Source organism: Capricornis sumatraensis, chromosome 17 (genome assembly GCF_032405125.1).
Source record: "Capricornis sumatraensis isolate serow.1 chromosome 17, serow.2, whole genome shotgun sequence".
NCBI lineage: Eukaryota > Metazoa > Chordata > Mammalia > Artiodactyla > Bovidae > Capricornis > Capricornis sumatraensis.
The window spans coordinates 22,969,598-22,994,677 of NC_091085.1; the positions used below are offsets into that span (position 1 = coordinate 22,969,598).

Consider the following 25,080-nt stretch of genomic DNA (forward strand, 5'->3'; position numbering starts at 1 on the left):
ACCTTAGTCGGCAAAGTAATTTCTCTGCTTTTGAATATGCTATCTAGGTTGGTCATAACTTTTCTTCCAAGGAGTAAGAGTCTTTTAATTTCATGGCTGCAATCACCATCTGCAGTGATTTTGGAGCCCCCAAAAATAAAGTCTGATAGTGTTTCCACCGTTTCCCCATCTATTTCCCATGAAGTGATGGGACCGGATGCCATGATCTTTGTTTTCTGAATGTTGAGCTTTAGGCCAACTTTTTCACTCTCCACTTTCACTTTCATCAAGAGGTATTTTAGTTCCTCTTCACTTTCTGCCATAAGGGTTGTGTCATCTGAATATCTGAGGTTATTGATATTTCTATCGGTAATCTTGGTTCCAGCTTGTGTTTCCTCCAGCCCAGCATTTCTCGTGATGTACTCTGCATAGAAGTTAAATAAGCAGGGTGACAATATACAGCCTTGACGCACTCCTTTTCCTATTTGGAACCAGTCTGTTGTTCCATGTCCAGTTCTAACTGTTGCTTCCTGACCTGCATACAGATTTCTCAAGAGGCAGGTCAGGTGGTCTGGTATTCCCATCTCTCTCAGAATTTTCCACAGTTTATTGTGATCCACACAGTCAAAGGCTTTGGCACAGACAATAAAGCAGAAATCGATGTTTTTCTGGAACTCTCTTGCTTTTTTGATGATCCAGCGGATGTTGGCAATTTGATCTCTGGTTCCTCTGCCTTTTCTAAAATCAGCTTGAACATCAGGAAGTTCACGGTTCACGTATTGTTGACTTCAGTGAGCATTTTAGAATATGTAACACTTTTCAATTTTATTTTATTTTTAAATTAAATTTTATTTTTTTGTTCCTTTACAATGTTGTGTTAGTTTCTATGACGAAGTGAATCCTTATATATGTATATATTTTTACCTCCTCTTCTTTGGATTTCCTTCCTGTTTAGGTCACCACAGAGTAATGAGTAGAGTTCCCTGAGCTATACAGTAGCTTCTCGATAGTCATCTATACTATAGTACCTATACATGCTATCAATGTTATATATAAATCAGTTCCAATCTCAAAATTCATCCCATCCCTCCCGTTTCCCCTGTGTCTATACATTTGTCCTCTATGTCTGTGTCTCTATTTCTGGTTTGCAAATAAAATAATCTATACCATCCATCTAAGTTCCACATATATGCAGTAATAGGCAATATTTGTGTTTCTCTTTCTGACTTACTTCACTCTGTATGACACTCTCTAGGTCCATCCATGGCACGTCAAATGACCCAATTTTGTTCCTTTTATGGCTGTGTAATATTTCTTTGTATGTGTGTACCAGATTTTCTTTATCCATTCCTCTGTTGAGGTTGCTTCCCTCTCACAGCTGTTGTGAGCAGTGCTGCAGTGAACACTGGGGTGCATGTGTCTTCGGAAATTATGATTCTCTCTGGGTATATGCCCAGGAGTCGGATTGCTGGATCACAGAGTAGTTCTATTTTTAGTTTTTAAAGGAATCTCCCTATTTTTCTTCATAATTGCTGTATCAGTTTATCACTAATATGTTTTGTAATAATTTATCTTTATAAAATCTGAATATGTAAAATACATGTTTTCTAAGAGTTTTTTTTTTTTTTTTTAACCAGAACAAGTTAAGCTTAATAGCTAGCTGACACTCGGAGATGTTCATAAGACAAGCTAGGAACTGGTTAATTTAGTGTGGAAGAAGTCAGATCTAGCCAGAGATGGAGATTTTATAGGCTTCTGTAAAAATATAGGGTTAAAACCCTAAAAGAGATAAGTTCATAAATAGAAAATAGAATAGAAAAGAGTAAAAGTCAAAATTTTGCATATGAAAGAGCTTGTTCATAACTTTGGAGGTTCTTAACTATAGATGAATTTTCAAGAATGCTAGTTTTTTTATTTAGATTTAAAGATAAATAATTGGCTCTTTTTGGAGTGGAGAATATTTGAGTCACTTGGTTCTCTTCCTTTATCTACTGTTTCCAAGTCTCTTAGTTCCTACACAGGTGACTAGGATTCCCAACATTTCAGTGAGATGGACAAATAAAGAAAAAGTTTCTGTTCCTAGAAAGTAGCTTCAGAGGATGCCTGAAACTATGGATAAATTGAAGAGACAGATTCTCCATGAAGCTAACAAAGCTTAGGTTCAAGCCTTTTCATGTGTATGGGCTTCTTTAAAAGACCCTAAAAGGGGCCTTAGCAATGTGTTTGCGGTCACAAATAGTTTTGCAAATTTTGCAAAAGTAAGTCAGTTTTGTTGTTGTTGTTCAGTTGCTCAGTTGTGTCTCACCCATGGACTGCAGCACACCAGGCTTCCCTGTCCTTCATGGTGCTTGCTCAGACTCATGTCCGTTGAGTCAGTGATGCCATCCAAACACCTCATCCCCTGTTGTCCCCTTCTCCGGCCTTCAAATCTTTCCCAACATCAGGGTCTTTTCTAATGGGGCAGCTGTTCATGTCAGGTGGCCAAAGGATTGGAGCTTCAGCTTCAGCATTAGTCCTTCCAATGAATATTCAGGATTGATCTCCTTTAGGAATGAACTGGGTGGATCTCCTTGCAGTCCATGGGACTCTCAAGAATCTTCTCCAACACCACAGTTCAGAAGCATCAATTCTTTGGTGCTTAGACTTCTTTATGGTCCAACTCTCAGATCTGTACATGACTACTGGAGAAACCATAACTTTTACTAGACATAGCTTTTACCTTTACTTTCCTGGTGGCTCAGATGGTAAAGCGTCTGCCTACAATGCAGGAGACCCAGGTTCAATCCCTGGGTCGGGAAGATCTCCTGGAGAAGGAAATGGGTACCCACTCCAGTATTCTTGCCTGGAAAATCCCATGGGTGGAGGAGCCTGGTAGACTACAGTCCATGGGGTACCAAAGAGTTGGACACAACTGAGCGACTTCACTTTCACTTTATGAGACAGATCTTTGTCAGTAATGTCTCTGATTTTTAATATGCTCTCTAGGCTTGTCATAACTTTTCTTCCAAGGAGCAAGTGCCTTTTAATTTCATGGCTTCAGTCACAATCTGCAGTGATTTTGGAACTCAAGAAAATAAAGTCTGTCACTGTTCCCATTGTTTCACCATCTGTTTGCCATGAAGTGATGGGACCAGATGCCATGATTTAATTTTTTTGAATGTTGAGTTTTAAGTCAGCTTTTTCACTCTCTTTCACCTTCATCAAGAGGCTCTTTAGTTCCTCTTCACTTTCTGCCATAAGAATGGTATCATCTGCACATCTGAGGTTACTTATATTTCTTCTGTAATCTTGATTCCAGCTTGTGTTTCATCCAGCCCAGTATTTTGCATAATGTACTCTGCATATAAGTTAAATAACCTGGGTGACAATATACAGCCTTGACATACTCCTTTCCCAGTTTGGAACCAGTCTGTTGTTCCATGTCCGGTTCTGACTGTTGCTTCTTGACCTGCATGCAGGTTTTGCAGGAGGCTGTTAAGGTGGTCTGGTACTCCCATCTCTTTAAGAATTTTCCACAGGTTAATCTCCATCAATTAAAACTTCTCTCTTAAAAACAAAACAAAAACTGCTCTCTTCCCTCAGATATCGACTTTCCTCATCCTTCCTCTCCTTGTTGGGTGGGGTTGGAGAGGCCACAAGTTTTCTTGGATCTAATAAAAATCATAGACGTCTCTTTCGGAAAATTGAGTTTGGAATGTATATAATTTGTGCTTGACCGGACATGTGTTATCCACATGTTTTTAGTCACTTTGGAATATTGTTGCTATTGCTGATCACCCAGGTTTTAGCAGAAATTTAGTGTAATTCTTTGCAGCATCATGCCCCCCTCGCCACCCACAAGTAGTTTAAATTGATACACAAACTGATCTTATTCAGAAGATTGAGCCTCACTGTCACTTTCCTTTTCAGACTAAAAATTTTGTTTTTTTTAGAGAAATAGCTAAAGTTAAAATATCAGCCTTCTATGCTTAATTGATAGGATTTCTATCTATAGGGAGAATAATCATAGATAGTACTTATTGGATGCTAACTTCTTGTAACTACTTCCCACTCCATCTTCTAGCAGAAGAACCATGGCATAGAGAGATTATATACTTTTCCCAGTGTTGCACAACTTTTACCTAGCAGAGCTGTTATATGCAGCTACGGACTTAAGAGTCCAGTCAGTAACTGCTCACTCTCCATTCCTGGGTTAGAAGTCAGAAATCCCTGGGTATAAGGTCTTTAAGACTTTAGATGAGGCAGACAACTACTCAAGGTCCTCAAGTTTCTCATTAGATAAGTGAAAGTGGACAAGAATTTAGTGTTGGCGGTTTCAAGCGATCCCATGATCACTCGAGAAAGTTGTGATCCCCACTTCCATGAAGGAAAACGGAGTCACTAAGACAATTAACGTCTGTTTGTGGACACCTTAGAACCCTTTTCTTAGACCTTAGGTTAAAATCCTCTGGACTAAGAAATCTTAAATTTCACACAAATCTAATATGTTGCTAGTTTAAGAAAAGATGGCTTCCCATGTGTGGTGCTCATGGTGAAAAACTCACCTGCCAACGTAGGAGACGTGAGAGATGTGGGTTTGATCCCTGGAGGAGGGCACGGCAACCCACTCCAGTATTCTTGCCTGGAGTATCCCATGGACAGAGGAGCTTGGTGGGCTGCAGTCCATAGGAGTCTCACAGAGTTGGACACGACTGAAGTGACTTAGTAGGACTTTTAGTTGACTAGTGACTTTTTAAAAGAAGACAAGCTCAGAACTCCAGTAGTCCGTTAAGTGACTGTTCAGTATCTGCTTTAATGGCTGTTTAGTTTGGGTTGTACTTCTGGGGTTTTTTTGTGACCTTGAGTTCTCTGAATGCAGCTGAAGTGTTTTCACTTGAGGACCTATTTTATTTTTAAAAAATTACTGTTTCAGGTGTATTTGGCTTGAACCACTATGAAAAAGTCATGGTATGTACCCGAAGCTAATAAAATAATTTATGTTTTCCCTGTAAATGAGATTGGAAAAACAACCAAGATGTCAATATCAAAGTCAATTTGAAAAGGATCTACTATGAAATTAGATTTCTCAAATAAAATGTGGTTTAACAAGAGGGTATTCACTTAGTCTTTCTTCTTATAGGGATACTTTTCATTAGAATGTAGGATGATGGCATGTTTTGAAGTGGTAAACTTAATATGTATCAAACTTGATGGCTTTCGAGGTCAAAGGATTGAGTTTCAATTTAAATGTATGGGGTTTTTATTATTTAAAAAAAAGTATCTCACTGGAAAATAGATCAAGACAATTTGTGTATTCTTTCTGTGCCACCTAAGGAAATTGCAAAATTCAATTGCATGCATTCAAAATTGTGTGATGTAGTATATATAGGCAAAAAACTGTGGTGTATAGATTTTTGTAAAGGCACTAGTACCGTTTTGTCCTTGGGTCAAAGTACGGTAATATTTTGGTTCTTTTCTCTGCAACTTTTGGTTGAAAGATTGTTCATTATTGTTGAATTTCAATAAGATTGCAAATTAAATGATGCAAAACACAATGAAGTAAAATACACAAAAGACCAATTAATGTGTTATCTCAGTAAGTATATAGAAGAATGAGAGAACATACTGTTCTACACAGTAGTATATAATTAAGATGTAGTCGTAAATCAAGCAGATATTATAACTGGTTTAGGTGCACAGGTGGCTTTTAGAAAGATTGATTAGCTCGTCTTGCCCCCTTGAGATGTGAGTTTATTGTTATTCCTGCAAAATTAAACAGAATAATTCCTCACACTTCCCACAGTGTGAATGCTTCACTGCAAACAGCATGCTGGAGGTAAATGTTTGCAAAGTGTTCATCTCCTTGTCCGTTCTTGTTACAGATGCTCTCTACGACGTCATCACCGTGGGAGCCCCAGCTGCCCATTTTCAGGGATTTAAGAATGGTGGTCTTCGGAAACTCCTGCATAGATTTGAAGCGGAAAGAAGAAAGTAAGTGACCACAGAATGCATTCATGATATTATCTTCCCTTTGGGGAAGGGTTTTTGTATACCAAGTTAGGATAAATAAGCTTGATCCATCACAATGAATAGTTTTTGACATCTCCAACCATGCCATTCAGGAACTTAGAGTTGTTGAATTTCAAAAACAAAAAACTTGAACAGAAATTAGAATAAATGAAATGGCTGAAATGACTAAGCATATTACTTAATAGAGTAGAACTGTGCTAGCAGAAAATTTTTCTGGAAGCCACCCTATTAATAAATAGTATTCTAGTATCAATTATTTTAGCTCAATGGAATGATGTTCAGACAGATATTTAGCTGAAAGCATAGTCTAATTTTCTGTGAAGGCAAAGACACTTAACGGAGAGCATGAGTCCTAATTTATGACTCTAACCCTACTAGTGATTTCCACTGTGGCCTGAGGCAAGGCATTTAACTGCCCTATTATTTAATTATTCCATTAAAAAAAGAGCCATCCATACAGAACTCTATTACTTAAGTGATGAAGTTAAAAGAGAAAACTTTCTATTCTTTATGGAAAAGGAGACACAGAAACCAAAGTATTGTCACTGTTATTTATAATTTTAATTTACTTTCTCAACCTTCTGTTTTGTTCTTAGCTACATTAAAATATTGCATTAGTACTGTAGTTTATCCCGACATGTACCAACCAAGTTTACCCTGTTATAGCCTCTGATTATGACCATACTCATGTAAATTTTAAAGAGTGTTATCCAAGTGTAAAGGGTAACTTTCTTTTCCCTTTCAAGTAGTTACTCTTCTTGAATTAAGAGCTCATATTTTGGGAATTCCTGGTGGTCCAGTGGTTAGGACTCTGAGCTTCCACCACGGGTTGTGGGGGGAGGGACACATGTTCAATCCTTGGCCACAAAACAAAGATCCCACAAGGTGCACAGCCAGCCAAAAAAAAACAACAACAACAACTCCAGTTTTGAAAGTTAGGGGGAAATAGTTATTCTTTAGTCATAGTTGGTTTAATAATAGTACTAAATAATCTGAGTGGCAAAATCAAAACCATTTTTTAAAAGCTTTATCACATATTTGTTATTCACTGTCCAGATGTTCAGGAAGAAAGCATTTAAAATAAGTTAAAAAAATAAAATAAATTAAAATTGTATAACTGGTGTACTGTTATATAAATGTACAAGCTAGCAATGTGTATATGTGTGTGTGTGTGTGTGTGTGTGTGTGTGTGTGTGTGTGTGTGTATACGTATTAATATGTCTTTCTCTTTCTACTGGTACAATACTATTAAATCAGCTAATATTCTTATTAAGATTTTTCCAGTTTTTGTTTTTGATTTTGGTTTTAGTTTTTCGGTGAGTAGGGAATATAGTTCTGTGAGGTTGTATCACAGAAGTAAATTGGACTAACCATCACCATAGTCATCATAAATAACTGTCCCATTATCACATAGAGACTCCCTAGTGTTATCCCCTAATAGTCACACTTTTCCCCCAAACCCTTCTGCTGCAGAAAGTGGTTCCGTTGCATTACTGTTGGAACAGGGAGTGGGCATCAGAGTTCCAACTAGGGGCTCTGAGAGGAGGGTCACCTCTTATTTAATGCATGGAGGTTGGATGTCAGTTCAGTGACAGAGCCCATGGGGAAGGGGATGCCATCCCTTTACTAAAATGAGAAGAGTGGAATACAGGTCTGCGCCTGAGGGCTTCACTGGGCAGGGATATTTCTCACTATCCCCTTGCGGTGTCATCCTTTGAGTGGAGCGGTACTATTATGTTTGTGATATTCACCCTCAGGCATTTATGGTTAAAAGCTTACTGTTCTATTGGGCTACCCTTCTATTAGTCCTTTGACTTTTCTTGGGTGCTATTTATTTGACCTTTTGCTTCACTGAGGGCTTTCCTTGTACCCAAAGTGAAATGTTTAGGGGGCAAAGAAGGATAAACAAACAAACAAACATGGAAATAATTATGATGTCATTCCTTAAGTCCTGAGGCTCCTAGCCGATCTGTTTTCTTTTCTCCATCTCTTGGTGTCTTCTGATAAATGAGTTATATATTTTGTACAGAGTAGTTTGTTTTGTTCTGTTTTTGAGGATTAGAGGGAATAGTAAAATAGATTTTGTTTATTCCATCTTGTCTGGAACTAGAAGCCTCTATCTTGAGAATTCACTAGTTTTTGCAACCAAATTTTAAAGTGCATAATACAATTAGAAGATTGAAGATGCCCACAGGGTACATAGAATGTACTTGAGCACATGAAGCATGTGTATGTGAAACATGGAATCTAACCATATAACTTCATAAAATATCACTATATGCTATGGGCAAAGACAAATGTTAAGTTGTATATTTAAACTCTGATATTTTGAGCTTTAAATATCTGCATGAGTATCTGAATTCTCCAGTGTTCTTCACTTCTTGTTGAGATGTTTATGTATATATAAACACACACACATTCACAAACACACATACACAGAGCTGTAAGATCAAATTTAAAATAAAAAAGTGAGTCCAATGCTTGTAAATGTTGATTTGCTTTAGGCTTTTCATATGTGGTATTTATCCCATTGCTTTATTGATGACTTTACTGATGAAATGCCATTTTTAAAATTAAAACAGGGAGAATGGCATTGAAACATGTAGACTATCATGTAAGAAATGAATCGCCAGTCTATATTCAATGCAGGATGCAGGATGCTTGGGGCTGGTGCACGGGGATGATCCAGAGAGATGATATGGGGTGGGAGTTGGGAGGGGGGTTCATGTTTGGGAGCTCATGTACACCCGTGGTGGATTCATGTCAATGTGTGCCAAAACCAATACAGTATTATAAAGTAAAATAAAGTAAAAATAAAAATTAAAAAGATTAAAACAATAGCTTAGCCTAGATCTTAAAAATAGCGAGCCTAGATCTTGTTGAGGCAATACCCAGATGAGTATAGTATCAGCCTCTTCATCAAGTTGAGCGATAACCTGAGCAAACATGTCAAGCCTCAAGTGATATCACACTAATCAAATCATTTTCTGCAGGCCTTTTCAGCAACAAATATTGCATATTTCAGCCACAAACAGTAATATAGAAATAAATATGACTATATGATATGAGACCTTATTTACATTTGGCAGGACATAAAATAGCATTAAGTGAAAGAACTTTTCTTCACTTTTTCTTTCTTTTGATAACCCCTCCCCCACCCAAAGAAAAGATAGCTGCATATTTTAGATGTTTTTAGGAGACCCACCACAGCCTTTGTTACAACTTCCCCTTCATTTATTTTCTTCTCAGCTAAGCCAATGAAATACTATCATCTAGGAGCAGATGTAATTTGTGTGTCTGTTCCTTCGTGATCTATTTTTTGATGAATACATTGTCCACAAAATGAAAAGCATTTTAACATAAGAAAGCCTTGCTTATAGTATTCATATAATGTAATTCAGATCACATAAAAAGTATTTTCAAGACTACAAGATAATTAATTAGGAAGATTGATTTTTTTTTTTTAAAGCACAAATGTCTCAGTACATTAGTCCCTGTTCAGAAACCATCAAGAAATCCATGCTCATTCACTGAGCATTCAAAACCTCCATGATTTCACCCCACTGACTTTCTGCATTCATTTCCTCCTGCTCTTGAAGTTGTTTCTTTATGGTACGGAAACTATTTTCTTAATGGATTTCACTTTTCCACCTCTTCCCCTTTCCTCACTCTGTTGCTGTGTACAAAAAAATTGCTGTTTTTATCTCCCCGCTGTTTTTCATTTCTCTCTGTAAAAATCACGTACATAATCCTGTTTGAAATTCTACACATGGTCCATTCTAAGACTCCCGCTTTCTCCATCATGTCTTCTGGATTTCTCAAGTCAGTCTGATTCTTTATCCTAATGTTTTATTTTTACTTCACATAAAGTTTCATAGGTCACAGTTATGGTGTGCTAGGTTTGTTCTAGTCCAATACTTTTATAACAGTTTGTGATTTCCTTAACTAAGAGATGACGTCTTCTTGAATTTTAGATCTTCTGGAATGTTCCACAGAGTAGATTCCACAGATAAAACTCAACAAGCATTGCAGTTCACACAAGTCTGATTTAAAGTGCCAAAAACTTCAGTGGGAGATAAAGTTTAACAGATAATCATAATGCAATAACGTCAGTATTATATAGAGCAGGGGTGCTCAACCTTGGCTGAAATTAGAATCACCTTTGGAGCTTTGAAATATTCTGTCTATGCTGGGATATTAACCTAGACATATTAAGTCAGTCCTGGGAATGGAGTCCAGGCATTGTTAAGTTTTAAAGGCTTCCTAGGTGAGACTGATGTGTGTCTAGGGTTGAGAACCACTGATACAGATGTAAGTGTGAATAGTGCCGGGAGAAGACAGAATGGTGTAGAGGCTAGAAACAGGAATAGCAGCACAGGTGAGTTAAGCTTGAAAAATGTATAGAACCTCAATTAGTCTCTATCAGGAGAAAAGAAAATCTATGCCAAGGAATATTTGTTGCAATACAGCAAAAAAGCCTTACATCTTGTTACATAGAAATTTTTCTTTAAAGAATCTCTCCCTCATTAAATTGTTACAAAATGGAGCCAAAGATGGGGATAAAGCAGTAAGAATTTTGATCTGGGAAAGCTTGGGCCTGAATAACATGAATGAATAAAACCAAGCATATTATAGAGCTTTTCATGCTTTAGAGATGAGACTTTTTAAGAACCAAAATGCTAATTACTCATATATTATACTTTGGTGTGTTTTTTTTTGTTTGTTTTTTAAGGTTTTTGTTGTAGTAAAATATTGGTAACATATAAAATCTACCATTTTAACCATTAAAAAATCGTATTAAAATATAGTGTACGTACAATGTTGTATTAGCTTCAGATGTACAACAAAGTTATGCACATATAGGTGTGTATAAATTTATATTCTTTTTACAAAACTCTTAATTTTGGTCTTTTTAGGTATATATATATATATACACACATATACATGCACATGTATATGTAGATAATGTATGTATATGCATATGTGTGTGTGTGTATGTATACATATACTACCTTAAAAGACCAAAATTGCAATGTTTGTAACCCATGTATTCATTTGTTCATCACTTACATGTTCTTGGATTCAGTGATTTACCTAGACTCTATTTAGAAGCTTAGAGATGCCTTTCTCAAAATATGAATCGATTCTTTCTTTCCAGTATTACTTAAAAGAAAGGGAAAATTACCATGACAACACATATTTTGCCTGCTTTGATCATTTCTAAATTCAGCTGGAGCCTCTGGTTCACCCAGAACTTTCACTGAGTAGGATCATGACCTAAAGGCATAGCCCTTTCATTAAGATAAAAAGGCACCTCATGAAAACCAAGAGCCTTTGTAAAGAAGAAGAAAAGCCAGTGACAGGCAGTGTTCACCTCTCAAGAATATTAATTCCCTGTGATCTACCTGTTCATTAAGGACAAACTCACAGCTAACTCCCTGCGAGAGATCTTAGTGTCAAATGCCTGCCTTGAGTATCTACCACGCCTTTCCCTCCACTACCCTCAGCCCCTCAATGCACTCCCTCAATCTGTTGAAAATGTTGATTATCAACATTGACAGCCCCACCATTTCTAATAGAAGAGAGAAAGAAATTATTTGGAAAAGTCAAAAGGAAAGCAAAGTAAAATTTTACCGATCGAAATGTTATAGCCTGTTTTTGAGTCGATACGAGAATTTGGAGGAATTTTCTGAAGGAAGGTAAAACAATATGAATAGTTAAACAAACCAGCCTTACCTTTTATGAGCTCAATTTTCCTTATTATTGGAAGAGAAATCAGTAGAATTTCCTAGTTCTCTATTATAAATTGGAGATTTCTTGGTTATCACATTAAGGAAAGAAGTTCTTTGTAGCCTAGAGTGTAACAAACATCCAGTAAACCAGAAATGGGAGAATTGAACAAAATCATACCACTAGGTTTGAAATGTATTCTTCAGGATAGAGTTGCTAACTGCTGCTTAATAGGAGTTAAAACATAAATTAACATTTTTCATTAGTGGTATAAAGCTGAGGTGTCTAAGCAAAGGAGTCAGGGTTTTTCAGCTCTTCTTTTTATGTACTTTCTCCAGTAACATATGAACAAACTAGGCAGCAGTTACAAAGATACTTATTTTCAAAATCTTTACTTTCATGCTTGAAACAATATTCTTATTTCTTTTTATGAAAGGGAATGACTGATTCAAATGTATTCATTGAAAGCAGTAAGACTGCATCCATGTTTAATTTTGAGAGCCAGTTTTCTCCCCTACTTGGAGCTCTTTCTCTATCTCTACATTAGTCTCTGGATTTCTTTCAGAAGTTCATCTTGTTACTCACTGGCCGAGTAGTTTAAAGACTTACATCATAACTCTGTATAAATCCACATATCATGTCATATATCTTTTAAATGGAAATGTTTTGATATTTTAGTGATGTATATATTTTTAATATATTGCTTGCTATTGACAATTTTCCAATTTTTAAAATGTTTATTGACAAATGTAGAAAAGTCAAAAGCAGGAAGTTAAAATCACCCATAATCTTTGTCCTCAACAGGATAGTTATTGGGAGCATATTGGTACCATCTCATCCAATTTATTTTTTTATATGTAATCTATATCTTTGTGTCTTTTCTGTTATAAATTGAAAAGTTCAAAATGGCTTAAAATGACTAATTCTTCAAAGTATATTAATTGAGTCTTCTTAATTTAATAATCCTTATGTGTTTTTGGATTTTGGAAGTCATGCCCAATACAACAAAGGTATTCCATTTAGTAAGATCAGTCTTACAGGTTACAGCTAAAATTCACCTCCTGTTCACTTTTAAATACATTTTTCCCTTTTGGAAAAAACACCTTATAGCATCAAAAAATAAAGAAAATTTTTAAATATAATAAAATCATACAGGCCCTATAGAAATAAGAAGTGTGAATAAAAGCCTTATCCATCCTTTTTTTCATTTGAACTCTGTCCAGTACTTGACAATACATCATCTTCAAGGAGATAGGAATTTAATTTTTGTGTTTATTATAACTTGATTCCTTGGAGGTTTATTTACTTCTTCCAGTGAATCAGTTTCTCCTTGACCACTCTCAGCTTTCAAGGTTGTTCATATTTGACAAATGCAACACTAGATTTGCTAAAACTGTGTACTGGCTTTTCTCAATCAGCGTATGCTTTTCTATATGCAACCCCCTGTATACAACAAATATTCAAATATATGTTGGTTCTAGGTCTTGCACATCTATAGCATGAAGTCAGGAAAGAATAAAGCAATTAAATAACCCTGCTGAGGCTTGGCCATATACTACAAACTAAATGATGACGTTTGCAAAGCACTGAACTAAATGTACTACAAGGGGACAAAGGGCTTTTTGCTTTGGTGTCTCAGACGGTAAGGAATTGGCCTGCAACGTGGAAGACCTGGGTTCGAACCCCAGGTCGGGAACATCCCCTGGAACAGGGCATGGCAACTAACTCCACTGTTCTTGCCTGGAGAATCCCCATGGACAGAGGAACCTGACAGGCTACGGTCCATGAGGTTCCAAAGAGTCAGACACGACTGAGAGACTCAGCACAGCACATATGATCTGAAATGAATTTGTAATGCACTTTTTCTCCTGCTTCATTCTCTTTGTAATTATACAAAAATAATATTTGCTTGTCACACACAAATTCAGAGAATGAAGAAGGTTTTAAAAAGTTTGCCTTTTCCATTTTCCTTCCCCTGAGTAAACCAATCTGAACAGCTTAATGTATTTTTCCCTGTGCATTTTATTCTAGGTAAAAATATCAGAGTTTTCAGTGATCATGATTCTTGATCTACTAACTCAGGTCATGAGAATGTAATGTTCTTTACTTTCCTATAACTCAGGTTAATTTTTCTGGTTTTCATTCTGGGGCAGGGCAGAAGCTTTCATCTCAGATAATTTATAGACTCTGCTCCTTGTGTGGATTTGAATCCTGGCTTGGGCATTTACTGGCATTGTGACATTAGTCAAATTACCTCACCACTCTGTACCATAGTTTCCTCATTTGTAATATACAAATAATACTGCATACAAATAATACTGCAAATATACAGTATTATTACAAATAATACTGCATACCTCATAGGGTTGTTCTGAAGAGGTGGTGACTTCATATACACTGAACATTTATAATGATACCTGGCACATAATTAGGGCTTAATAAATATTAGTTCTTATTCATATAAAACATGTAAACAAGTTCACTCAAAAATGTCCCAACAACCTTCCGTTTCAGTACGTGTAGATCTCATTATTTTTTAAAAAGCTAACTAGGGTTTTACTGATTAAATGTAGCATAATTATCTGACCAGTATAATATTGGTGGTCGTTTAAATTGTTCTGTTTTTTGTTATAATTCTCTATCTTTGCAAAGTTCACCCTTATTCTTATGTTTCTGAAAGTTTGTTTCTTTTTTAATAAAATTCCTAGAAATGAAATTTATTAGTTGTAGTGGTTACGTGTTAGAGATGCTATATAATGCCCTCCAGAAAGTGTTATATCACTGGGTATATGATGCTAATTGCCCACATGTTCTTTAAAAAATTTTTTTTATTCAAGTACAGTTGATTGATAGTGTTTTGAATATATAACAAAGTGATGCAGTTATACAAATATATGTGTATACACATATACCCCTGAGAGCTCAGTTGGTAAAGAATCTGCCTGCCATGTAGGAGACCCCAGATCAATTCCTGGGTCAGGAAGATCCCCTGGAGAAGGGCTAGGCTACCCACTCCAGTATTCTTGGGCTTCCCTCGTGGCTCAACTGGTAAAGAATCTGCCTCCAATATGGAAGACCTGGGTCCTATCACTGGATTGGGGAGATTCCCTAGAGAAGGGAAAGGCTACCCACTCCAGTATTCTGGCCTAGAGAATCCCATGGGCTGTATAGTCTTTGGACATGACTTTCACTTCACTTCACCTTACCTCACTTCATACACACACACACATACACACATACACACACATACATCCTTTTTCAGATTCTTTTCTATTATAGAGTATTACAAGATATTGAATTAATTCCCTGTGCTATGCAGAAGGTCCCTGTGCCCACGTATTCTTAGGCATTGGGCTTCATACACCATCTCTGTGCTAAGCCCAGGCATGGATCTTTAGATTCAGACTTGTGTTCGTAACCATTTAGTAGACAGCTCCACGTCAGTAGTGTCATCCACACACCTCAAAGTCAATGTATTCAGCCATCTCTCATCTTCTTATCCACAAACTTTTCTTAGGGACTGTTTTTCTTAATTAAGACACCACCAGATGTTCAACTTCAAAATGCAAAAATCCTGGACTACTTTTTTTCCTTTGTTTCCATTTCAAAAAAAAAAAAATCAGCTTTGTCATTTCTTGTTTCTCAGGAAGTCATTAATTTCCATAGTCCCTTGTGGTTTAGGATAGTCCTAATCTGTAGAACCAACATCTTTTAAATGTTCTACTGCCATATCTCTTAGTCACTCTCCATCTTCGAGACTGGCTCTCATCTCACTTGTTATTCTCAGCTTGCTTGAAATGATATTTTTAAAGGCAAATATGATCTTGTGACTTCATTGTTTTAAACATTTCAAAGCTGCCTCTTGCCTGAAGAATAAAGCCCAAGGTACATAATATTTTCACATGTAATCTGAACCTGGTAACTCATTGAAAACAAATCCTACTGACAGTGCAGGAGACACAAGTTCGGTCCCTAGTTTGGAAAGATCCCCGAGAAGAGGAAATGACAACCCACTCCAGTATTCTTGCCTGGAGAACTCCATGGACAGAGGAGACTAGCAGGCTACAGTCCATGGGGTCTCAAAAGAGTCATGCGTGACTTAATGACTAAACAACAATCTGACCCTGACTTCTTTTCCAGCTTCGTCTTTCGCCACTCACACCATCTTCTCCTCCACTCACACCACTCCGTGGTGAACCAGATCAAAGTCCTTCTGTTTCAGTCTTGCCTTGAAGTCTTCACTTCCCTCTCACAAGGCCACATCTGTTTTTAACCTCCAGAGTTCCTAATTGCCTCTCTTCCACTCTATGCTGTGTGTGCCAGGGCACTGACTATGTCTGCATCCCGAGGAGCTGATTTGATAAGTGTCCCTTGAAGCAGTAAGTATACGAGGGTGTAAATGAAAGAAGTGAAAGCTTTGTCTGTCGTTGGAGTAAAAGGAAGAACAAATTACTCTGCTTGAAGAGACCACTGTGTCTGAATTAAGTGACAGAAACATATGGGCACTTGTGGCAAACGACTTGTAGACTTTGAGACAGCCATTTGTCAGCGATTACAGTGTTTGTGTTTCCTCATGCCTGACTAGGAAGGGGAAATATACTTTTATATGTTCTGAAACAAGGAGCTTTTTTATTTTATAAAAGACATTTTTATTTTTATAAACATAGCCAACTTAAAATCTGGTTCGATATTGGTCATGCCATAGTGACTTTGACCCTTAAAATTTAGCAACCCTCTTCCAGCCACCTACCTAGAAGCTTGTGAAGCCAGGTATGTTCTGAAGCAAGAAGCACTCTGTCAAGTGTGACAGTTCAAGCTTCTTAAAGATTAAATCTTTCCTTTAAAGAAAATGAATTTAATTGTAAATGCAAGCAAGTTTTCTAAATGATAATAGAATGTTGAGTGATAATAAATTAAGTAAAGAGAACAGTGTCTGAAAATGCTAAAACACATAATCTTAATGGTGTGATCTCAGAAAATCACAGAGTTGTTACCCTATAGTTTCTTATATACACTGTCAGTTCAGTTCAGTTCAGTCGCTCAGTCGTGTCCGACTCTTTGCAACCCCATGAATCGCAGCACGCCAGGCCTCCCTGTCCATCACCAACTCCTGGAGTTCACTCAGACTCACGTCCATCAAGTCAGTGATGCCATCCAGCCATCTCATCCTTTGTCATCCCCTTCTCCTCCTGCCCCCAATCCTTCCCAGCATCAGAGTCTTTTCCAATGAGTCAACTCTTCGCATGAGGTGCCCAAAGTACTGGAGTTTCAGTTTAGCATCATTCCTTCCAAAGAAATCCCAGGGCTGATCTGCTTCAGAATGGACTGGTTGGATCTCCTTGCAGTCCAAGGGACTCTCAAGAGTCTTCTCCAACACCACAGTTCAAAAGCATCAATTCTTCGGTGCTCAGCCCTCTTCACAGTCCAACTCTCACATCCATACATGACCACTGGAAAAACCATAGCCTTGACTAGATGGACCTTAGTTGGAAAAGTAATGTCTCGGCTTTTGAATATGCTGTCTAGGTTGGTCATAACTTTCCTTCCAAGGAGTAAGTGTCTTTTAATTTCATGGCTGCAATCACCATCTGCAGTGATTTTGGAGCCCCACAAAATAAAGTCTGACACTGTTTCCACTGTTTCCCCATCTATTTCCCATGGAGTGATGGGACCGGATGCCATGATCTTTGTTTTCTGAATGTTGACCTTTAAGCCAACTTTTTCACTCTCCTCTTTCACTTTCATCAAGAGGCTTTTTAGTTCCTCTTCACTTTCTGCCATAAGGGTTGTGTCATCTGCATATCTGAGGTTATTGATATTTCTCCCGGCAATCTTTATTCCAGTTTGTATTTCTTCCAGTCCAGCATTTCTCATGATGGCTGTAGTTGTGGCTTATTTCTGTTGAAATCATTAGATTGTTAGAAATAACGGTCACAACCTTGAAATTTTTGAAGAAAGATAAATATATCATCACTCTTAGGAAGATAATTTGACTTCACAATTAAATATTTTCATTTCACACAATTATTAAGATATGACTTTTTGTTTTATCTCAGAAGAAAAAGTTAATTGGTAGGAATATTAGAACTTTACAGTTAAATGTGAAATATGCAGCAGGCTACAGAAACATTGTTTTCTGATTACTTAAAGCTATGAGAAGAAAATATGGTTTGATGACTTATTTTCTATGAATCAGGAGTTGCATTTCTTCTTTACCATAAACCAGAAAAATGTTTAAAATCATGACATAGTTATGTTATTTTAACTAGTATGCATTTAATCTAAGGAAAAATACGGAGACTCGGATTAAATCCTGAGTAATTTCCAACATGTTCTTTAAAGCTCTCTGTGTCTGGGTGTTAGTCGTTCACTTGTGGCTGACTCTTTGCAATCCCATGGACTCTAGCCTGCCAGGCTTCTCTGTTCATAGGATTCTCCAGGCAAGAATACTGGAGTGGATTGTGAATTCCTTCTCCAGGGAATCTTCCTGACCCAGGGATTGAACCCAGGTCTCCCACGTTGTAGGCAGATTCTTTACCATCTGATCCACCAGGGAAGCCCTAAAAGCTCTCTATTAGCTTAGTTATTTATAACCATAATCCCAAAATCAGAAAACAGAAAAGAAAGTCACCTACAAATTGTTGTTGTTTAATCACTAAGTTGTGTCTAATTCTTTTCAACTGCATGAACTGCAACACAGCAGGCTTCCCTGTCCTTCACTATTTACCTGAGTTTGCTCAAACTCATCTCCATTGAGTCAGTGATACCATCCAACCATGTCATCCTCTGCCGCCCCCTTCTCTGAATTTAATCTTTCCCTGTATCAGGGTCTTTTCTAAGAAGTCAGTTCTTCACATCAGTGACCAAAGTATTGAAGCTTCAGCTTCAGCACCAGTCCTTCTAATGAATATTCAGGGTTAATTTCCTTTAGGATTGACTGGTTTGATCTCTTTGCAGTCCAAGGGACTATCAAGAGTCATCTCCAGCACCACATTTGGGAAGTATCAACTCTTCAGCACTCAGCCTTCTTTATGGTCCAACTCTCACATCCATACATGACTACTGGAAAAACCATAGCCTTGACTAGACAGACCTTTGTCAGCAAAGTGATGTCTCTGGTTTTTAATACACTGTCTAGGTTTGTCATAGCTTTTCTGCCAAGGAGCAAGAGTCTTTTAATTTTGTGGCTGCAGTCATAAATCACCAGAAAACTTAAAAATACTCTATTTTCCAGAACCATAGAAACTAATTCTAGAGTACCTCATTCTTTGCAAGTACTGTCATTAGTGAAAGTACTGACTTTACAAAGGGCTTCCCTGGTGGTTCAGTGGTAAAGAACCCACCTGCCAATGAATAAGACATGAGAGGCATGAATTTGATCTCTGGGTCGGGAAGTCTCCTTAGTGGAGGTCATGGCAATCCACACCAGTGTTCTTGCCTGGAAAATCCCATGGACAGAGAAGCCTGGCAGGGTACAGTCCACGGGGTCACAAAGAGTTGGACATGACAGCACGCACACACTAACTTTAAAAAATGTACACATGGGATCTATGTCATGGAAAAATCACACAGTTGGCTTGTGTGACGAGAAAAATAGTGTCACTGCATAATCTTTATTAGACAAGACCTTGCCTGAACCATTCCAATGTCTTCTTCCCTGTCAGGAGGCTTGTGTAAGTGAGTAGTTATTGCAGTGTTCCTGTTGGAGAAAGATGGCTTGGCTAGGATGGTTTAAGCACAGGGGGAGAGAAGGGGATCCATTGCAGAGATATTTTAAAAGACTCGGCAATTGTTTGGACTTTATGTGTCTGTTTGGAATGGGAGGTAAAAATCCAAAGGTGTCAAGGAACATTCCCAGGCTTCTGTCAATGCACCTGGACAGGGTGGTGCCATTCACTGCGCTTTGGCTTAGGAACTCCAGCAACACAGAGCAGCTGAAAGAAAGGGATAGAGAAGAGCAGAGAGAGAGAAAGAGGGGATAAAGGCTGAGAGCCAAACTGGAAGGACACTTGTCGCTGTGTCAAGTCATGACAGCTCATCATATAGGCTAAGAGGATGGCAAGTTTGGTCTGGAGAGGAACACGATCAGGTGTGCATTTTGAGTTACTATATGGAGAGAACTAACAGGAGCAAACAGGCTATTACAGTAGTACCGATGGGAGGAAGTGGGTGAGTACGGAGTTGAAAATTTAAGGACATTTTTATAGGATTTAAATCCAAATGGATGAGGAATTGCAGTAACTCAGCAGGGTTGAAGGGCTCTTAGGCTTCTGGTTCATTTCACTGGGTGAATGGCCAGGTCACTCGGAAAGGGAATCTAGAAATTCCACCCTTTGTTTCCAATGCTTGCTTAATAAGATCAGTTGTCTATATTCAATATGAAAGGAAGTTGGGGAAAATAAAATTACTGAGTCTGCCTTTTTTGCAGTAAAGAATCTTTTAAGACTTAGAACTTACAAGGAATCTCAGAGATTACAAATTTCTCTATTTATTTTATCAGTGAGAATAATGATTTTCAAAGACTGAATTGCTCCTGCAGCTAATGATGTAGCTGGAAAATCAGACTTCTGTGCCCACTCTCAGGTTCCGTATGCATTCATCCTCATGCTATCAGTAGATTTTCAGCATGAAATGTATATGCTCTGAATAAATGAATAATGTTAGTTTACAGATGACCTTTCTAGGAATTGAATAGAAAATTTTAAAACTTTGATCTATTCAACTCTTCCTGGGCTGTTATGAGAACAATATAATGTTCAAAGTAAATTAAATTATCTATACTATAAAATAGGGTGCTTGACTAGATAGAGTCATTTTACATGCAGATCAGTTCCTATTTTAATCTGCTCCTATATAGTAGGCAGTAAAAATATTTCTAAGACTCTAGCTTCACTGCGGGGCTTCCTAGGTGGCACTACTGGTAAAGAATCTGCCTGCCAATGCAGAAGACACAAGATATGCACACTTGATCCCTGGGTTGGGAAGATCCCCTGGGGAAGGAAATGGCAACCCTCTCCAGTATTCTTGCCTGGAAAATCCCATGGGCAGAGGAGCCTGGTGGACTACAATTCATGAGGCTGCAAAGAGTCAGACATGACTGAGCGCATGCACACACACACACACACACACATGCACACACACACGCACACACACACACACGACCTCACCAGTTCTCTGTCTGCAACCTTCCAAAATACACCTCAGGAAAACCACTTATTTAGGAATATACATATAATAAAAATAATTTTTAAAAAGGCAAGTATTTTATTTCAGGTGTTCACAGAGTCTATTCATAGTAGTAAAATATTAGAAACATCTTGAAAGAATATATTTAAGAAAGCTATTCTGCATTACTAAAGTGGAACACTGTATAGTCATTTCAATTAGTATGTGGATTGTTAGGTATCTAGAGATATATATAAAATGTATTTGGAAGAAAACATGAAATCGTGTGTACACAGAGGAGATGCATCAGTGAATGTTTTGGAAAGGATAACAAATTTACTTAGAGTGGTAGAGGTAGATAGAGAGTCCTGTTCCCTTTAGGACTTTCCTCTTTGTTTTCCATCTTTCCTTTCCTTCCTTTCTTTCTTTTTTTCTTTATTTAGTTATGGAATAAGAAAAATGTCTTTCTAAAACCGTTTGCCCCTAACACTTTCAGCAAATATGGAAAAACTAGGTATCATGAAAAAAATCTCCAAAAACAAAATACCTAGAAAATTTGCAGTGTGACATTCCTTTTCATTGCTCCTTTTTTTTCTAAATTTATTTTTTAATTTGAGTATAGTTGCTTTCAATGTTGTGTTAGTTTCTGCTATACAAGAATGTGAATCAGTTATAAGTATAGATATATCCCCTCCCTCTTGTTGCTCTTAAACAAAGTTCTGACCTCTTAGAAATGTGAAGAGCTGTAGTTCTGAGTAGTCAGTAAACAAAGCCTGAAGCTGTGGTTACCTGGGCAATTTTTGTACACATTTAGAATGTAGAGCCTTAGATTTTCAAGGACTTATGGGAAGCAGCTATTTATCCCCCTTTTTCTTCTCTGCTACCAGCCCTGTCTGTAGCATTTAGGGGACAGGCATCTTCACACTCATCCAATGATTATCTTGCTGAACAACTCTAATCTTTTGCTTTGCTCTGAGCCTTGACCAAGTAGCAGTCATTAAATATTTGTCAAAAACAACTTATGGCAAAATGATTTTTGAATTCTTTATGTCTAATTTGTGTTATAACATAGAATTATACATCTTTTTTAATGAGCTTTGTTTTTAATTGGAAGGTGAGAACTTTCCAATTATATTTTGTTTCAATATTTATATTCTGTGCCTACCAATATGTTTCTTTTTTTTAACATTTTAATTTTTTTTAATTTATTTTTTATTTTTTTATTTTTACTTTATTTTACTATACAATACTGTATTGGTTTTGCCATACATTGACATGAATCCACCACGGGTGTATACAAGCTCCCCATCCTGAATCCCTCTCCCACCTCCCACCCCATATCATCTCTCTGGATCATCCCCATGCACCAGCCCCAAGCATCCTGTATCCTGTATTGAACATAGACTGGCACTTCGTTTCTTACATGATAGTATACATGTTTCAATGCCATTCTCCCAGATCATCCCACCCTTTCCCTCTCCCTCAGAGTCCAAAAGTCCGTTCTATACATCTGTGTCTCTTTTGCTATCTCGCATACAGGGTCATCATTACCATCTTTCTAAATTCCGTATATATGTGTCAGTATAATGTATTGGTGTTTTACTTTCTGGCTTACTTCACTCTATAATCGGCTCCAGTTTCATCCATCTCATTAGAACTGATTCAAATGTATTCTTTTTAACGGCTGAGTAATACTCCATTGTGTATATGTACCACTACTTTCTTATCCATTCATCTGCTGATGGACATCTAGGTTGTTTCCATGTCCTGGCTATTATAAACAGTGCTGCAATGAACATTGGGGTACATGTGTCTCTTTCTATTCTGGTTTCCTTGGTGTATATGCCCAGCAGTGGGATTGCTGGGTCATAAGGCAGCTCTATTTGCAGTTTTTTAAGGAATCTCCACACTGTTCTCCATAGTGGCTGTACTAGTTTGCATTCCCACCAACAGTGTAAGAGGGTTCCCTTTTCTCCACATCCTCTCCAGCATTTATTGCTTGTAGATTTTTGGATCACAGCCATTCTGACTGGTGTGAAATGATACCTCATTGTGGTCTTGATTTGCATTTCTCTGATAATGAGTGATGTTGAGCGTCTTACCAATATGTTTCTAAGAGATATTTTCTGTGTTAGCTAAGGGATTGTAACTTTTTCAAATTTAAAATGGATCAATACCATATTCATGAAAACAACTCTCTGAAGAACAAATATTATTCCATTATATAGATTTAGGAATTGAAACCTCAGTAAGTTAAGTAACTTAGTCTAGAACATACACAACTATTGTGTAGATGGTAGAACCAGGATTCAAATGCAGGTTATTATTCTTATACAGTTTGAACTATTAATGATGTTTTATGAACATTTGCCACCTTATGAACATGGTATTGGAGAAGGATAGCAAAACATCATTAACAGTTCAAACTGTGTTTGAATCCTGTGTTCAAACCTGCATTTGAATCCTTGTTGTAACAGATATAGTAGTTGTATGTTCTAGACCAAGCTACTTAACCTACAGTATAAATTACTGGCTTTTTTAGAGCTCCTCCATAAAAATATCAGGCTTAACAGGGGAAAAAATGAAATGGATCCTAAATATACCTTCTGTTTTCCTGTACTTTTATCCCAGAATCATAATTACCAGCATTATAACATCATATTCTGCGAACATTTGAGTTTTCCCCTAGCTTAGTTGAGATATAATTGACAAATAAAATTTTTATATATTCAAGGTATATAACTTGATGTTTTGATATATGTAAATATTGTGAAATAATGACTGCAATCAAGCTAATTAGCCTATCCATCATTCCACATAGTTAGCATTTTCTTTTCTTTTCTTTTTTTTTTGTGGTGAGAACACTTAAAATTTACCCTCTTAGCAAATTTCATGAACACAGGGCAGCATCATTAACTAATCACCAGGCTGTACCTTAGGTCTTGGGAATGTAAACATTTTGCGTAAATGAAACTCCAAACCCCTTGACCAGTGTCTGACCAGTATCTCCCCATTTCCTTCCTCAGCCCCGGAGAACCAGCACTCTACTCTCTATTCCTGTAGTATAATTTGTGTACCATGCAACTGACCTATTTTAAGTATACAGTTCAAGGACTTTTAGTAAATTTGTACAACTGTGTGATCCTTATCACAATCCAATCTTAGGGCATTTCCATAATGCCTAAAAATATCCCTCAGGCTCATTTGCATCAGGGGAACATTTACCTCTAAATATATTTAGGAATAGTTTCTGTTCTTTTTTAATTAATTCATTTATTTTAATTGGAGGCTAATTACTTTTCAATTTTGTAGTGGTTTTTGCCATACATTGACATGAATCAGCCCTGGGTGTACATGTGTTCCCCATCCTGAACCCCCCTTCTGCCTCCCTTCCCATTCCATCCCTCAGGGTTGTCCCAGTGCACCAGCTTTGAGTGCCCTGTTTTATGCATCGAACTTGGACTAGTGATCTGTTTCACCTATGGTAATATACATGTTTCAATGCTATTCTCTCAAGTCATCCCACCCTCACCTTCTCCCACAGAGTCCAAAAGTCTGTTCTTTATATCTGTGCCTCTTTTGCTGTCTTCATTACCATCTTTCTAAATTCCATATATATGCGTTAGTATGCTGTATGGGTGTTTTTCTTTCTGACTTACTTCACTCTGTATAACAGGCTCCAGTTTCATCAGCCTCATTAGAACTGATTGAAATGCGTTCTTTTTAATAGCTGAGTAATACTCCATTGTGTATATGTACCACAGCTTTCTTAACCATTCATCTGCTGATGGACATCTAGGTTGCTTCCATGTCCTGGCTATTGTAAACAGTGCTGCAATGAACATTGGGGTAAACATGTCTCTTTCAATCCTGGTTTCCTTGGTGTGTATGCCCAGCAGTGGGATTGGTAGGTCATATGGCAGTTCTGTTTCCAGCTTTTTAAGGAATCTCCACACTGTTCTCCATAGTGGCTGTACTAGTTTGCATTCCCACCAACAGTGTAAGAGGGTTCCCTGTTCTCCTCACCTTCTCCAGTATTTACTGTTTTTAGACTTTTTAATAACAGCCAGTCTGACTGGCATGAAATGGTACCTCATTGTGGTTTTGATTTGCATTTCTCTGATAATGAGTGATGTTGAGCATCTTTTCGTGTGTTTGTTAGCCATCTGTATGTCTTCTTTGGAGAAATGTCTGTTT

The 25,080-nt window shown here is 37.4% G+C and overlaps 1 protein-coding gene and 1 non-coding gene across 6 annotated transcripts in view; both read left to right on the forward strand.

Moving 5' to 3' along the window:
* INPP4B (inositol polyphosphate-4-phosphatase type II B) overlaps positions 1-25,080 on the forward strand; it is a 423,416-nt gene that overhangs the window by 238,959 nt on the left and 159,377 nt on the right. For 4 of the 5 annotated variants that reach the window (XM_068990083.1, XM_068990085.1, XM_068990081.1 and 1 more), the window contains exon 12: positions 5,841-5,949. In XM_068990083.1, coding sequence (XP_068846184.1) covers positions 5,841-5,949 — 109 coding nt within the window. Of the gene's footprint in view, positions 1-5,810; positions 5,950-25,080 lie in introns of all 5 variants that reach the window. The other variant, XM_068990082.1, reaches the window with a different exon arrangement.
* TRNAC-ACA (transfer RNA cysteine (anticodon ACA)) lies at positions 2,706-2,778 on the forward strand. The gene has a single exon. It is a non-coding gene; the product is annotated as a tRNA-Cys (tRNA).